At 34.4% G+C, this 16,206-nt stretch overlaps 4 protein-coding genes across 7 annotated transcripts in view; all 4 read right to left on the minus strand.

Annotated features, from left to right (window-relative positions):
• Nucleotides 1–180: 180 nt before the first annotated feature.
• On the minus strand, nucleotides 181–2,043 carry LOC123004204 (trehalase-like). Its single transcript, XM_044397343.1, has 2 exons — nucleotides 1,071–2,043; nucleotides 181–1,009 (listed from the first exon to the last, which is right to left on the minus strand). Exons 1-2 carry the CDS (start codon nucleotides 1,949–1,951, stop codon nucleotides 199–201), a joined length of 1,692 nt encoding a protein of 563 aa, XP_044253278.1. The 5' UTR covers nucleotides 1,952–2,043; the 3' UTR covers nucleotides 181–198.
• Nucleotides 1,961–5,910, minus strand: LOC123004203 (trehalase-like). Of its 2 annotated transcripts, none has more exons than XM_044397341.1 (2): nucleotides 5,723–5,910; nucleotides 1,961–3,741 (listed from the first exon to the last, which is right to left on the minus strand). In XM_044397341.1, the coding sequence occupies exons 1-2, from the start codon at nucleotides 5,775–5,777 to the stop codon at nucleotides 2,066–2,068; spliced, it is 1,731 nt and encodes a 576-aa protein (XP_044253276.1). In that variant the 5' UTR covers nucleotides 5,778–5,910; the 3' UTR covers nucleotides 1,961–2,065. The 2 variants fall into 2 exon arrangements, with proteins under 2 accessions (XP_044253276.1, XP_044253277.1); XM_044397342.1 differs by having other exon boundaries at nucleotides 5,664–5,863.
• LOC123004205 (trehalase-like) overlaps nucleotides 5,862–16,206 on the minus strand; it is an 11,685-nt gene continuing 1,340 nt past the window's right edge. For 2 of the 3 annotated variants that reach the window (XM_044397345.1, XM_044397346.1), the window contains exon 2: nucleotides 5,862–7,603. In XM_044397345.1, coding sequence (XP_044253280.1) covers nucleotides 5,923–7,596 — 1,674 coding nt within the window. In that variant the 5' untranslated portion in view covers nucleotides 7,597–7,603 and the 3' untranslated portion in view covers nucleotides 5,862–5,922. Of the gene's footprint in view, nucleotides 7,604–10,897; nucleotides 11,130–16,206 lie in introns of those variants that run through there. The other variant, XM_044397344.1, reaches the window with a different exon arrangement.
• Nucleotides 11,265–12,905, minus strand: LOC123004207 (trehalase-like). The gene has a single exon (XM_044397348.1). It carries the CDS (start codon nucleotides 12,898–12,900, stop codon nucleotides 11,266–11,268), a length of 1,635 nt encoding a protein of 544 aa, XP_044253283.1. The 5' UTR covers nucleotides 12,901–12,905; the 3' UTR covers nucleotide 11,265.

Raw genomic sequence — 16,206 nt, forward strand, 5'->3', positions numbered from 1 at the left:
AATTGGTACAGTTACTGGTTCAATAGTGAAAAAATTGTCATAGGCCTAATTAGTAACTGCTTTAGCCTTGACTGATTATTAAATTTTGTAATTTTTTATTTGCTTGTTACTCATACTCCGTTAATTAACCGATAAATCGCGATATGAGAACAATAAACTCGTAATAAGACACAAAACTACTAACTAAATCCAAATTTATTACGTCTCCGTTATGTTCCCCCCTTTGTTCTTAATATAATAGTGCTCAATGAGCTCCAACATGACCCCATTGGTCCACCCAAACCCCGTTTGCACCTCGTACTCGCCCCCGCCCCCGTACATCCCCTTGAACATCGCGTTGTACTTTTCGAACATCTCGTGCGTCTCCTCCTCCACCTTCACCAACGAGTCAATCCACCTGTAAGCCAAATCTTGGGCCACTTTCTTAGCCCTAGGATCCTGTGTCTTGTCAAGTCCAAAAATGACAATCGCTTGCGTGGGGGCCCAGGCATTGGGCATGTCCCATTGTTCGCCAGTTTCATACAGCGACGTGGGAATCCCCCCTTCATAGTTATGAATCCCTTTTTGGGTCAGATAATTGGTTGCGTTTTTGCCGTAACTTTGCCGCTGACTGGTATCGTAACACTCAGTCCAGAGTGGAGCAAAGTTGCTGGGATAGAAATGTTTTCTTTGGACTTTGAGCTCGATATCGTAATCGTACCAAATACCATCTTCCGCGTTGTAGAGCACATCGTTGATGGCTTTCATCCACTCGTTGTACTTCTGGAGCCAGAAGGAAGCGCGGTCGTGGTTGCGAAACTTCTTGTAGAACTCGTGCATGATCTTGAAGCAGCGACACAGAAAGGCGTTGAGGTCCACAGGGATGATTCTACTGGGGTTGATTGTGCTTAAATCGGCCCGATTGCCCCCTTGGTGGTCGAAGAACCAACGACCCGAGAAGTCCCAACCGGTCTCAGCTCCGGTCCGGATATTTTGGTAGCATTGGCGCTTCTCGTCTTCGGTTCGGTACCTGGAGGACTATTTTAAGTGAATTCAAAAAAAAATTGGTTTGGGGGCAAAAAGGAGTCTACCTGGAGGCGGTGTGGATGTCTTCGATGTAGGACTCGGGACGTGGGGTGTTGTCACTGGAGCGGTACCGAGCCAAGCGGTACTTCTGACCGCGTTTTTCAATCTGAACGGTCTTCATATTCAACCAAAACGTTAATTCTTTTTCTAGATATTTCATATTTCCCCTCAACCAAAGCACCTCCTTGGACACATCCATGAAGTCGGCTACCATAAGGGTCAAAAGCGGGGGTTGTGACCTGTCCAAGTAGTATATCCTCCCACCGTTTGGGATAAACCCATAAGTCTCAATAATCCGGAAAAAATTATCAATCATCCCTTTCACTGTGTGTTTCATGTCGCAGATTAGTAAACCCTTCATGATCCAGTACGAGTCCCAGTAGTAGATTTCCCGGAACCGGCCTCCAGGTACTATAAACCCGTTCGGTACCGGGATTATGGAGTATTTGAAGGGGTTTTGCATCACCTCGGGTTTGATTTTGCGTCCCAAACTGGGCCAAATATCCAACAAACGTTTCGCAATCGCCCGTATCCTCACATCTTTGATTTGGCGCAAGAAAGGAGGGTTCACTTGGTAGTCGGTGGGGAACCATGTATCGAGTTCATTATGGGACGCTTGGAAGTTCTTCTGGATGAATTCAACAACGTCGTTTTTATTTGGACTTCCTCCCGTTCTGGTCATCATTTTGTCGAAATTTTTGAGGGTTTTTTCAATAGTTTTGACCAAACTCATGTCGACGAACGTTTTCGAGTCTTTGAAGATTCCGGCCATTTGGACGACACGCAACAAGTCCCCTTGACAAAAAATCGGACTTTTACATGTCATCGTTTGACTCCTTATCACTCTTATCATTAGAAAAATCACAAATATATGAAAAACGTTCATGACACTGGATTTTAGCCGGGACAGGCATTTTTACACCAATTTGTACACCAACATGAAGGAAAGTGAATTTTGACAAGAGATGTCAAATAAACAAAAATCTTACTCAATAAAATTTTATTTTTCCTGAGTGTAATACCGGTTTATAAGTTCGAAAAGTACACCGTTGGTCCATCCAAAGCCGTGTTGGACATCGTACTCTCCTCCACGCCCACTTTGACCGCTGTATTGCACATTGTACTTTTCGAAAATTTGACCCGTTTCGTGGAAACTCTCCAAATTTGACCGGATCCATTTTTGGGCCAAGTCTTGAGCTGTTTTTTGGGCTTCAAAGTCACCAGTCCGGTCAAGGCCGAAAATGACAATTGATTGGAGGGGTGGCCAGGCATTTGGAAAGTCCCATTGTTCCCCACTGTTGATAAGTGACGCAGGAATACCACCATCAAAGTCCAAAATTCCATTTTTTGACAAATACTGCACCGCTTTTTGCCCTAAATAAGCCGAATTTTCCGGGTGGTAACATTGTGTCCATAATGGGGTCAAATTACTAGCATAATAACCCTTCCTTGGTCTATTCAACCCATTATCCCAATCATACCAAACACCATCCATGTGATCAAAAAACACTTGTTCTAGATTTTGTTGCCACAAATGTGACTTTTGGAGCCAAAAAATGGCACTTTTGTGGTCATCTAAAATGGTATAAAACTCGGACAATTTCTGAAATGCCTGGCAAAGGAACGCATTAAGATCCACTGGGATTATTCTCCGTGTCTGGATATGAGTCAAATTGGTTTTGGTACCACCAACATAGTCAACCATCCATCGAGACGAAAAATCCCAACCACTTTCAGCCGCACTTTTCAAATCTTTCCACAACTCAGCTCGAGCTTCCTCACTTTTCAAAATTTTGGCACTTTTGATATCCTCGAAGTACGACTCTGGACGCGGAGTGTCACTATTAGCCACATAATGGGCCAAACTGTACTTAATACCGTTTTTTATCACAGTCGTTAGCTTATTTTCGAGAAAATATTGCAATTCTTTGTCCAATATATCAATATTTTTTCGCAACCACTCTGTATCGTTCGTTACTTTTAAATACTCCCCCACCATGATACTAAGAAGTGGAGGTTGCGATCGGTTCAAGTAGTAGACTCGAGCCCCATTGGGCAAAAACCCATATTTTCGGATAATCAAAGCAAAATTGTCCAACATTCCCTTGACAGTTTCGTGCATTTGGCACAGAAGAAGCCCTTTCATGATCCAGTAAGAGTCCCAGTAGTAGAACTCCCGGAATCGCCCTCCTGGTACCACAAACCCGTTGGGGACCGGCAATAGGGAGAAAAATTCCGATGATTCCAATACCTCCTTTTTGATTTTTCGCGCTAATCTTGGCCAGATTTTGACCACTTTCTGGGCGAAATCCCGGATTTCTGAGTCGCTGATCCTGTCCAAAAAATCCGGTTTTGGCGTAAAATCCGGTGGGACCCAGTTGTCGAACTCTTGGAAGTGTTTGAAATGTTCGTTGACGAATTTCTTGATTTCTTTCCGATTTGGTCTAGAGTTTGTCGTTTTCAAAAACTGGTCAAAGTTTTCCAGCGTGGTTTTTTCATCGTGTTGCATTTTCATGTCGACGAAGATTTTTGAATCGGGGAAAACTCGAGACATTTGGACCATGTGGAGCAAAGAGCCTTGGCAGTAGATTTTGCTCTCGCAGGACTCGCTTTGCGACGAGATTGTGACGAGGGATGAAATTGCGATAAGTACGAAGAGAGTCATTTTAATAAAACCTGAAAATAATTTTACTGTTTTATTCTAAACACTGAGGGAGTACAAAACCAGGTTTTTTGAAATAGGTACATAATTGCTTTTACTATAATTTTTAAATTATTTGTTTTGCTGACGTTTTACTACATATTGTGTTTAGAATTCTTTTAAATTGTTTCGGAAACTTTAAATAAAGTAACAAAAAATATTGATACAAATTTGATTTTTTTCCATTAAATTAATTCTGCAGTTTATCATTGTTTTTGCTTTTGTTATTCGGAAAAAAATGTCTAATAACAAATAGAAAAGTAGTAAACGATTGTTTTTTCTTATTATTGTGGTAACTATTGTTTTTTAAAAGTTTTTAATGTACATATAATGATGCAAAATTTAGCTTATGTAAAAAACAAAACACTTATAAATAAAAATAATAGTTTTAAAACTGTTTTGTTTATTATGATGAAACGTATTTTGTAGCGAAAATATTCGAAATACATAGTTGTTTTTAGTTCCTAAATTATTTGATTCTGTTTATTACCTATTTTGTTTAGAATTTTTTTGAAGTAAGTAGAAAATTTTAATCTCCACTTATCAAGGTCATGTTTAATTCTGTGTGTTTAGAGATGAGTTAGATATATTAATAAAAAGATCAAACAAATTCTAAATTGTTCTTGTATATTTTGTTGTTGTAAACATAATAACTATTAACAAAAAATTGGTATATTTTAAACACATACAGAATGTCCAGAAAGACGGGCACTTCATTGAAAGGGAGTAATTGGGTAGTCCCCCAGAGAACTAAAAAATGTTTAAAAAATTTGTCAAAAAATTTAGACATTTATTTTTTGACATTTGACGTTTTTTGATGATCGTGTGTATGTTTTTTTTATAATTATTTAGTAAAGAGACAAAAATTTTGCTAATAAAAGCCACAAATAACATTTAACAGAGTTCCTTGTTTTCAGAAAAAAATAGAGTCAAAGTGTAGGTAAAGTTTAAACTCTCATAACTTCGAAATCCTTATAGATAGATTTTTTAACATTTTTCTTGTTGTCTAGGGCATCGCCTGATGATACAATGTCACGAAAGTGCGCGGCTTTCCGGACACTCTGTATATCAAAATTTCAACTTTTAAATTTATTTTTAAAATTTTTTGGTGGAATCTAACTTTTTTGTACAGTTGGGGAATTAAAATTTCGGACAGCATTGTCATTTTCATAATGTAAACTCTAAAACAACCTTTACATTAATAACCTCATTTTTTACTTTTTGTCATGTTTATGTCATGTTGACTTATTTACTTTCAAAAATAGTGATTTGTGACATAATAACGGGTAAGCAGTAGATCAAAGCGATGATTTAATTACACTTAATTAAATATCTTAAGAAATTTATTAATTAAAGTAACAACTTTAACAACAAGGTGTCAAATGTCAGATTAATAACTTTCAATGCGATGGTTCGTTCACAATCATTGATAGCTTTGACGTCAAATTAAAAAAAAACACCTGTTATATGCAATGTTTCTGGTTCACAATAGTCATTTCTCATGTTTCTGAAGTTACGTTTAATGTAATTGAAAACAAAGAAAAACTAGTTAGTGTGTTAAATAACTAATTGTTGGCATTATTTTTATTGTTTTCTTTTTTACTTTTTGTGATGTGCAAGAGGTAAATTGTAACTAAACTAAGTTGCAAATCTGTACAATAATTGTACAATTAAAAAGTTGAAAAACAAATAAAGAATTATAAAACGACACAAAAGTCAGGAAAAACTTTTTATTGTTCAACATTTACAACAATTTTTATTTTTTAACAATTTTTGTGTCTATGAACTGCTTATCGTAATTTTTTACAAGTTGTTTTTAAACATCGTGTTATCAGTGGAAAATTTAATCGTTCTAATAATAAACGTCTCATTAAAATAACGTGGAATTCAAACTTACATTGTGTCTCCTTAGGCACAAAATTTCCAAAACCCGTTGATTTAGCATCAACAACCTACCTAATACTGACAAAGCCCCAAGATGTATGGAAGTTTTTAAGTAATTACTTATCATTAAGTCAAACACAAACACACTTCGATAAAAATTCCATTTCCTATAATCACGTCAAAAAATTTCTATCCCCCTAAGAACAAACACTTAAGACTTAAAATAATTTATTAAAAGTAACAAATAACAATATCACAATTTGACGAAACAATCAATGCTTCTTCTCCGATACTGTGTAAAATCTCTCAATGAATTCAAGTGCGACTCCATTTGTCCACCCAAAACCGCTCTGGATGACGTACTCTCCTCCCCCTCCATATTGCCCAGGGACCTCCGCGTCGTACTTTTCAAACATTTCGTTGGTTTGGTTGAAACCAATTAAATTAGCGGTGACCCATCTTCGGGCAAGCTCCTTGGCAAGCTCCTTGGCCTGGCAATTGCCACTCCTGTCCAGACCCATGACCACGATGCTCTGTAATGGGGGCCAGGCATTGGGGTAGTCCCATTGTTCCCCACTACGGGTCAAAGAAGCCGGAATGCCCCCTTCGTAGTCTAGCAATTTTTGGTCATCGGCGTACTGAGCTGCTCTTTCCCCCAAAACATCAGCTTTGGATAAATCGTAGGCCTCCGCCCATAAGGGGGCGAAATTCGAGGGGAAAAAGATTTTCCTGTGTTGCCCCAACTCATTGTCCCAGTCGTACCAAATCCCGTCCTCTTTATTGTAAAGTACTTCGTCTATAGTTTTCTGCCAAAGGAACGATTTTTCGTACCAGAAAATCGAATTTTCGTAGTCGTGCAAAATGACATAAAACTCGGCTAATTTTCGGAAAGCTTGACACAGGAAAGAGTTGAGGTCAACAGGGATGATCCTCCGTGTGTGGAGAGAGGTCAAATTAGCGCTGGTGCCTCCTGTTTCGTCAACAATCCATCTGGTAGAAAAATCCCATCCACTTTCGGCCCCACTTTTCAAATCTGCATACAACTGCTTTCTTGCCTCTTCCGAAGAAAGGGTACTTGCAGTAATGACATCCTCGTAGTAGGATTCAGGACGAGGAAAACCACTTTCAGAGTCGTAATGGGCCATGGTGTAAGTGGTACCATTTTTGGTCACTTCGACCAATTTATTGTCAAGCCAGTATCTTAGTTCTTTGTCTAAAATTTTGATGTTGTCTTGCAACCATTTTGTGTCATTTGTTGCGTCGATATAGGTCGCAACCATTAAATTAAGGAGCGGTGGTTGTGACCGGTTTAGGTAGTAAATTCTGGCACCATTTGGCAAAAAACCGTATTTGTCAACAATTGACAAGAAGTTGTCCAGCATGCCTCTTACAGTTTGGTTCATTTGGCTCACAAGCAATCCTTTAATAATCCAATAAGAGTCCCAATAGTAGAATTCCTTGAATCTTCCACCTGGGATGACAAAACCATTGTCAACAGGCAGCAGTGTGAAAAGCCCCGGATTGTCAATCACTTCTTTCTTTATTTTCCGGGCAAGTTTTGGCCAAATATTGACGAGATCTTGGGTAAATTGTCGGATCTCCTCATTGTCAATCCTTGACAATATCTCCGGATTGTCGGTCAAATCCCCCGGGACCCAATCGTCGAACTCATTATACATTTCGAAATTCTCATTTACAAATTTCCTCACTTGATCTTTGCTCGGGTTCTGATTCGTGTCACTCCAAAACTTGTCAAAATTCGCCAAAGTTGTTTTCTCGTCATTTACCATTTTCATGTCGACGAAGGTCTTAGAATCGTTGAAAATTTTGGCCATTTGAACCGTATGAAGGAGGTTGCCTTGACAATACACCTTGCTGTCGCATGATGGGAGGTCTTGCCCTGATATAGAGGCGGTCAAAATGGCCAAAAGGAGTAGAAATTTCATGATTAGTCTGGAAAAAATTTGACACTACTACAAAAAAGTAAAAAAAAAACTAGTGAGGCATGACAAGTGCGGGGGTTTTTTATAGCGATTTGTGACAATATCTCTTATCACCTTATCAGTTTTAGAAAATTGGCGGCTTGTATTACGACATTGATGTTTCTAGGCTTATCTTTGACAATGTCAAGGTTTATTGTGTTTGAACTAGTTTGAACGTAAAGAAGATTGTTTTACGACAATCGTAATTTTTATATTTTATTTCTTACACAAGAATAGTATATTAAAGTACAAGTTGCAGAAGCAAATTTGAAATTCACAAATGAGTGCTTGAAGAACCTTCTGCAACAAGTGCTTTATACTATTTTTTCTATTTTGCCGCTTTATATCATTTTGTAAATTAAAAGACGAAAATTTTTAATTTTTTTTTCTAGAGAATTTTGCGGAAGTTGTGCAATAATTTTGAGCGTCTGTAAAAAATAAAACCAATTCTTATTTTCACATTTGAAAATGAATAGTGAAGAAAGTCCGTCACTAAAATTAAATTAATTAAAAATTAAATTAATTTATTAAAGCACTCAAATGGCGTCATTTGGCTGCTGGAATAGACTTATTCTAAACGCAAAATAGAAAAATAATTATCTTAGGATAAATCCTATAAATCAATATTTACTTTGATTTTATTTATTTGACATACACGGTGTAAGGAAAAGATGAGGACAAAAAGTAACCTGAGATTCCTCAAATCAAAATAAAGCGATAAAACGGTCCTTGGTGTAGTTGGGTTAAATCGCTTTATTTTCATCTGGAAAATTTTAGGTTACTCTTTTTCCCCATTTTTTTGCTACACCCTGTATACATGTTGTCTGGAAAAAATTTTAGGGAATGGTTTCCCATAGGCCAAAATGAGAAAAAAAGTTCTTACATGCTTCCTGAGGGCAAGCAATAATTTAACTTTATGTGAGAAAACTCACTGCAAGGGTTGCTTTTCAGGTCGGTGCACGGTTTAAGAAAATCTAATTTTTCTCGAAAACGGTTCGTCGTAAAAAGATAACAGACAGAAACACAGGAATTCAAAAAATTTGCTAAATGTTTGAAATTTTTTTAAATATAGTTTTCAATAAAATTTTTGCCATACCTTTATATCTTATTATTGAGAATTTAATGCTCTATCTGCCTTTATTTTTTTTTTATTTGCGTTTTGCGCACCGTTACGTAAATACAGCCAATTTTTATTTCATTGCACTTAAAACTTGAACAAGAAAGGAACAACTGCGCTATCTAGCCTCGCTAACGGAACTATAGAGACCGGAGACGTTTTGTTTTACATCGTGTCGTATCCTAGTCTTTAGGTATCCGTAGTCGGAATAAAATAATGCATATCGTTAATAACAAATTTTTACGTAGTTCTGGAAAATAAGTTTTTCATGGCTAAAAGTTTTTCTTAACATTGTCGATTAGTACTGAATTTTTACGTCAAGCTCTCAAAACATGTTTGATAACCGAAATAACCATAAATTATCAAAGAGGAAAGAAAATTTCCATACACAAAACCCCAGATAATGTACAAATCCATACAGGGTGCGCCAGAACTCGCGCGCCAAAACTCGCGCCCCAGAGAAAAATTTCAAGTAAGGTAAGATACCAGGAACATGGAAAAAATGTTTAGAAAATTCTATCTGTTAAAAAATTTTGACATTTTTTTATGTCTATTTAATGATACTGATAATCTTGTATATGTTTTTTTACAATTATTTAGTAAAGGTGCAAAAATTTTGCCAATAAAAGTCACAAATAACATTGAACAGAGTTACAATTTAGGATCCAGCTTCCTTGTTTCCTATAGCAAAAAAACTTAGAAAATTATTTTTCAAACAGAAATAGAGTCAAAGTGCAAAATTTAAACCGTCATAACTTAGAAATTTTTATAGATAAATTTTTTTTAACATTTTTTCCATGATCCTGGTGAAGACACCAGTAAGAAGAACCTTATATGGCATTTTTCACTGGGGCGTGAGTTCTGGCGCACGCTGTATAGAAGACACACTAAAAGACTTTTTGGACTTTGGTAGTGTTTATTTCTTGTGTTTCAAGAAAACAATGTGGAGATAAAAGCTAATTTATTTATAAATTATATGACTATTTTTGGATTTAATTAACAGACGTAGGAAAATTTTATTATACTACAAATTTCACAGAAAATTTTAAATTTCAATTTAAGGAGAAAACCATGTAAACCCTTGAAATTTGCCATAATTACGCCTTCAACTTAGATATGAACAAAAACTCGTCAGTAAAGCAAAATACCTTGCAAAATACGATAACAGGAGGAATATCAGGACTATTACAGAAATCTTCTTCATTCAAAATGCTAAAGACAATTAACTTTCCCAGTTAATAATTATATTGTTAAAAAAAAATCATTATAAGTTAAATGCATTGAACAATAATTTACACCTTGGACTTAAAATATTTTACCTTTTTTGCATATTAAAAAAAATTAAAACGTTTTGGGCGCTAAAGTATTAAGTTCTTTTAGTGCCTTTTATTATGTATAAATAAAACAAAATCAAATATCTTTCTGTTAATCTACTAGATCCACTTACAACAAAATATTCCAGAACATAACCATTTTGAAATGTAAAAAAATAAATAAAATTGTGACATTGGTTTCTAATTGAAAATTTTTGTTTTAAATTTTTTCTGAATATTAAGCATTTTGGCTTTTTTGTTCGCTTTGAGGTACAAAAATAGATTAATCCCAGTGCCTTCGCCTCCTTAATTAGGGTACACAATTTCTTGATATCACCAATAGATTCAACGCCGAAAAGTTACTTAAATGCAAATTTTTGTAAATTTATGTCACAAGTTACTGAGAGAATTGAAAAAAAAGGCTTTTTGTTTGTCATCTTCAGGGGCTCTAGCTCCCTCAGGAAACATTTCTGGATATGAGTACATACAAACTTTTTTTCTTATTTTCACATTTTGACCTAGGAAACCACCCTCCAAAATTTTTCAACATTTTTTCCAAACATCCGGTACTACATGTATGGGTTTACTAAATATACAAGGTATCCCAAAAGAATGTTACAAATTATGAGAAGTGATTTTATAGGTCATCACCCAAAAAAAAAATAATAATTTTATTTTCGTTTCTTCATTTTTGTTATTTTTTATTTATTGTTTTTTTGGAAATTGTTTTTGATACGTGCGCTATTTCAGGCATCTTTCAAAGAATTTGTGATAATCGCTATCAACGCAAATATGGAAACGAATTGGTTTACTTGTGTCAATGTTAGAAACTTACCACGAAAAATGTTTCACCCAATAAAAAATGACAAATCTTTATCGGCTAAAAACAAGTGATTTTGTAATAAAAAGACGAATCAAACACAGGAATACATTATTTTTACACAGGAAAAATGCTATAATTGTTTAGAGTCACTGACACTACAATTTTTTCAAAACACGACAAAATTACGTCCAATTTCTCCGATTTTTTTTGAATATATACAACGAACATGGACGGAAGCTTTAAATAACTGTCTTATCACCGACTTCGATACATAATAAAAGATTAAAACTAATCTGACACACAAAACGCAGAAAATACGCTTTGGATAAAGATGGTGTTTAGCATATCCGATTTTTCGAAATTTTTATTGCTGATTAACATTAAACCCATTTGACTAACATTAAAGCTACGCCATTTGTCCATCCGAAGCCTTCCTGGACTTCGTATTCACCCCCTCCCCCCGGTTTTCCGGCCTGTTCAGCGTCATATTTTTCAAACATGGCGCCATATTCATTGTAAGCCTCCATGTTGGACTTGATCCATTTTTGAGCAAGCTCTTTTGCCAAGTTATTTGCTTCATCATCCCCTGTTCGGTACAAAGAATTAATTACAATTTCTTGTAGGGGTGGCCAGGCACCGGGGAAATCCCACTGCTGGCCAGACTTTATCAAAGAAGCAGGGATACCACCTTCATAGTCTAAAACTTGCTCTAAGTATTTTATAATTTTTTTTGGGTCAATTTGATGATTTGCACGTGCCCACAAAGGTGTCAAGTTACTCGGATAGAAATATTTTCGTTTTTGGGATAATTTAGAGTCGTAGTCGTACCAAACACCATCATCTTCGTCGTAAAACACCTCTTTTATTGCAGTTTTGAGGGTTTGGGTTTGCTCGGACCAAAAATTTGCTTTTTCATCATTGTCCAAGGTTTTGTAAAAGTTAGACATGATGCTGAAAGCTTGACACAGGAAGGAATTTAAATCAACTGGTATTATGTCTCTAGTGTGGGCATCTGTTAGGTTACCCTCGTTCCCGCCATTTTGGTTTACCATCCATCGGGAAGAGAAGTCCCACCCACTTTCAGCAGCACTCTTCAAGTCGGCCCACAATTGGACTTTCTGGTCCTCATTTTCCAAAGTACTAGCACTTTGGACGTCTTCGTAGTACGATTCAGGCCGAGGACTTCCACTTTCAGAGTCATAACGAAACAAGTTATAGGTACTTCCATCTAATTCAACTTGAATTGTTCGATTTTTCATCCAAAAATTCAATTCAGTTTCCAAAGTATCAATATTTTGGCCCAGCCATTGCGTGTCGTCTGAAACTTTCATATAACTGGCTGTCATAAGGGTGAGAAGGGGTGGTTGCGACCGATTTAAATAGTATACTCTTGCCCCATTTGGCACAAAACCGTAATTTTGAACAATTTCGAAAAAATTCTCCAAAATGCCCTTCACTGTGTCCTGCATTTCGCATAAAAGAAGCCCTTTGATAATCCAGTAAGTGTCCCAGTAGTAAAACTCGTTGAAGCGACCTCCTGGGACAATAAACCCGTTGGTGACTGGAATTACAGAATACTGATCGGGGTTTTCCTTGACTTCGGGTTTCATTTTTCGACCAAATTTTGGCCAAAGTTTAACCAAATCCTGAGCGAATTGTCTAACACTTTCGTCTTTGATTTGCTCTAAAAATTGGGGATTTTCATTGTAATCTTCAGGACTCCACTCTTCCAACTCGAAATTCTCGAAATTATCATCAACGAATTTTTGCAAATCATCCTTGCTTGGGTTATTATCAGATTCCTCGAGTAACTTGTCGAAATTTTCAAGGACTGTGTCTTCCGGATTTTTTAACGACATGTCGACGAAAGTTTTTGAATCGTTGAAAAGCCGAGCCATTTGGATTTTGTCCAGCAATTTTCCTTGACAGTAAATTTTACTCTCACATGATGGTAATGACTGAGAAAAAACTGTTTCAAAGAAGCAAAACAGTGGTAGGAGAAGTAAGTGTTTCATTTCGATACAAGTTTTGGACTAAGTAAAAGAAAACGAAAAGGTGGTTTTAATGGACTTTTTTTGACTAAAACGAAGGTCAAAATAGCTTTAATTATTTTTATCATTAATGGCCGCAAAGTGTCGATTATACAATGGAATGATAATTTGAATACATTTTGAATTTTTAAAAAATATAAAAAAATGTAATATAATAATACTAAATTAAAAATAAAAAGTTAAACAAAAACGGAGAGAGAATAAAAATGAAAAATAGAAATTATTATTTTTGCAAATACAGGGTGCGCCAGAACTCGCTCCCCAGAGAAAAATGCCATATAAGGTAAGATACCAGGAACAAAATTTTATCTATAAAAATTTCGAAGTTATGAGGGTTTAAAGTTTGCACTTTGACTGTATTTATTTCTGTTGTAAAAATAATTTTACAAGTTTTTTTGCTATAGGCTATTAAAAAGGAAATAAGGAAGCTGTATTCTAAATTGTAACTCTGTTCAATGTTCTTTGTGGCTTTTATTGGCAAAATTTTTGTCCTTTTACTAAATAATAGTAAAAAACATATACAAGATCATCAGTATGATTAAATAGATATAAAAAAATGTCAAATGTCAAAAAATAAATGTCAAAAATTTTTGACAGATAGAATTTTTTAAACATTTTTTTCATGTTCCTGGTATCTTACCTTACCTGAAAATTTACTCTGGGGCACGAGTTCTGGTGCATCCTGTATAATAGTCTATATTTCTTATAGCATCTGTTGTGAAATTGTTATTTTATTTAACACATGATTTGTTAAAATTAAATAATTAGCAATCAAATTATATGCTTTTATTATAATTATTGATCAAAAAATAAAATAAAATGCTTGAACATTTTTTTTAAATACACAATTTTCAACTTGATTTCTAATTCGAAGATTTCTTTAGTCCTGAATTAAATTTTATTTTTCCTTTTCTAAATCAATTAATGACAAATTGAAATTTACTATCACTCTTAAACAAAGGTGAATTTTCGGTAAAAGATCATGTTTGAACGTATCCCGTAGCCGATCAGATGCTAGCATTTTGACGTCATATCAGGCAAATCGTAGGTTTGTTTATGATTGTAAAGGGCGCAAAAAATGGTGAACGTGGAATTGTGTAATATTCGAATTATTTTATAACGTTGCAAATAGCGGGATTACGCAGCCCCAATAAAAACCTTTTACAAAATGGGTCTTTGTGAATCGTTTTTGAGGAAATTATTATAATAACGAGACAGTCTTAGCCAAGCTCCCGTAGGAGTTACTTGAATTGTAATAATTGTCCAAATAAATTATTTATATCTTGGTTTAGTGCAAAATTGTGTAAAAATTGGAGCTGTATTATCAGTGCGTGCGTGTTGGGTATTTTCGAGTGCTTAATAGACATTTAATAATGCGTGATTTTTAAAGTTTCAAGTTATTAGTAAGCGCTAGTAGGAAAAATGGAAGACCTTATTTTTTTCATTTTTATTTATTATTTTTAACTAATTTGTGTTAAATTGCTACAAAGGGTAACAGAAGATGCTATATAAGGTCAATGCATTTTGATTTTCTATTTTGTTGTTTACCGCAAAGTGAAGTGTGTGAATTTGTGATTTTTGAATGCAACAATAAATATTTATTAAATTATGAATAAAAATTAGTAGTGTTTTAAATTAGTTAATGTTTTAAATAAAATGTATTATTTCTCAAATTCTATTTCAAAAATTTGTAAAAGACGAGTTCAAATTTACTTTAATAATAATTTTAATAGAAGAAGACGACTAGGATGAGTGTACTTTATTTTTATTTTTTTTTTGTTTATCGCAAACTAAATAAGTGTGTGGATATGAGATTTTTGAGTACAACAAAAATAAATACAGTTGACGCGATATAAGTTGACGATGTCCGGCGTATGTGCAAGGAATTGCGAGAAACAGTGGCGTCGCATACATTTTTATTTTGAATACATTTCACATTTTCATTTTGAACAAAAAGTACCCTAAGGGGCGATATACAGAGCATTCTTAATTGCCATCAAATTTTAGTTTGCGATTAATTTCATGTTTGGCAATGTAAAGTAAGTGACAACTTAATTCGGATAACTTTGAATTAAATTTTACTTCGCTTTTTTTTAAGTCAATTAATGGTAAATTAAAATGCCATCGTAACTGAAAATTTTGTCCCAGTAAAAGCTACTAATTATGAGACGCCACTGGAAAATGTTGAAAAAGACAGCATGCGAATCTATTGCGCATTCAACCTTTTCACCAACTTATAACACGTCAATTATAAAAACAGCGGCAAAAAAACTTATTTAGAAAAATATATTAAAAAGTTAAATATGTTGAATGATTTAAAAATATACTCATTTTCACATTACTTTGCATCGAAGTAGTCGTTGAAAAGGATGATTTTAGGGTGGCAACCATGCAAAAATTTAAACAATCCTAACCTCAATATTCCTTAAAAATATTTTTTTTTAAATAAATGTGTACCACAGGTGGCAAAAATAATTAAAATTAACAACATAATTAACATAAGGTAGCAAACATAAAGATTTTTGTCAATATTGATGTGATTAAATTTGTTTTCTGAATGACATTAATGATACTTTTTGTGTGAATCGGCCTCTAAATTAAAGAATCATTTAGACTTCTACAACCTACTTGATAAACATTAATATAAAAAAGAGTATAGTCCCACTTCTTGGACTATAATTTTTAATTTCTAAATTTCTAATAGCATCTGTTGTGAGAAATTCACTCCACTCCAAAAATTATACAGGGTGAATCTTAACTTATACGCATAAGCTTAGGGAATAAAATATGATGATCAATAATAAATAAAAAATAAAATAAGTTAAATACAGTTTTTTTTATTTTTGTCAAATGTCAATAAAAAATACCACTTAACTTCACCTAAATAAAAAAAGAAAATCGATTCACTTACCTATTGACAGGCGTACAAATTATTTAAAATTTTAAAGTTTAATAGAGTTTTTAACACGGCATATTTTTGTAACTAAAAAACTTTTATCAGAATTTTAACTATTAGTTATTATTTGGCATATTCTATATCATACCCTAAAATTATACGTATAAGTTAAGACTCAGCCTGTATGATTTCGAGACTGAAAAAGCTAGTAAAACTTTGTTTCGAGAATTTTTTTAAATATTTTGTAAAGATACTTCAGATACTTATGCTTCTACTACAATTATTTAACAATACCATTTTCGTATCTACTATAAATTCCTACATAATATAAAAATAAAATGTATTTTAAAAAGAAAATAAATGCGCAAATGCAA

The sequence above is a fragment of the Tribolium madens genome, unplaced genomic scaffold (assembly GCF_015345945.1).
Source record: "Tribolium madens isolate multiple individuals breed KSU strain unplaced genomic scaffold, Tmad_KSU_1.1 Scaffold_1;HRSCAF=32;Tcas5.2_LG8, whole genome shotgun sequence".
Classification (NCBI taxonomy): domain Eukaryota; kingdom Metazoa; phylum Arthropoda; class Insecta; order Coleoptera; family Tenebrionidae; genus Tribolium; species Tribolium madens.

Excerpts from the sequence above, each read along its gene's own strand:
- LOC123004204 (XM_044397343.1), bottom strand. The coding sequence starts at position 1,951 with ATGAACGTTTTTCATATATTTGTGATTTTTCTAATGATAAGAGTGATA. Across the intron at positions 1,010-1,070 it reads GACATCCACACCGCCTCCAG|GTACCGAACCGAAGACGAGA; the intron begins GTAGACTCCTTT and ends ATAGTCCTCCAG.
- LOC123004203 (XM_044397341.1), bottom strand. The coding sequence starts at position 5,777 with ATGATAAGTAATTACTTAAAAACTTCCATACATCTTGGGGCTTTGTCA. Across the intron at positions 3,742-5,722 it reads TGGGGCTTTGTCAGTATTAG|GTTTTATTAAAATGACTCTC; the intron begins GTAGGTTGTTGA and ends AATTATTTTCAG.
- LOC123004207 (XM_044397348.1), bottom strand. The coding sequence starts at position 12,900 with ATGAAACACTTACTTCTCCTACCACTGTTTTGCTTCTTTGAAACAGTT.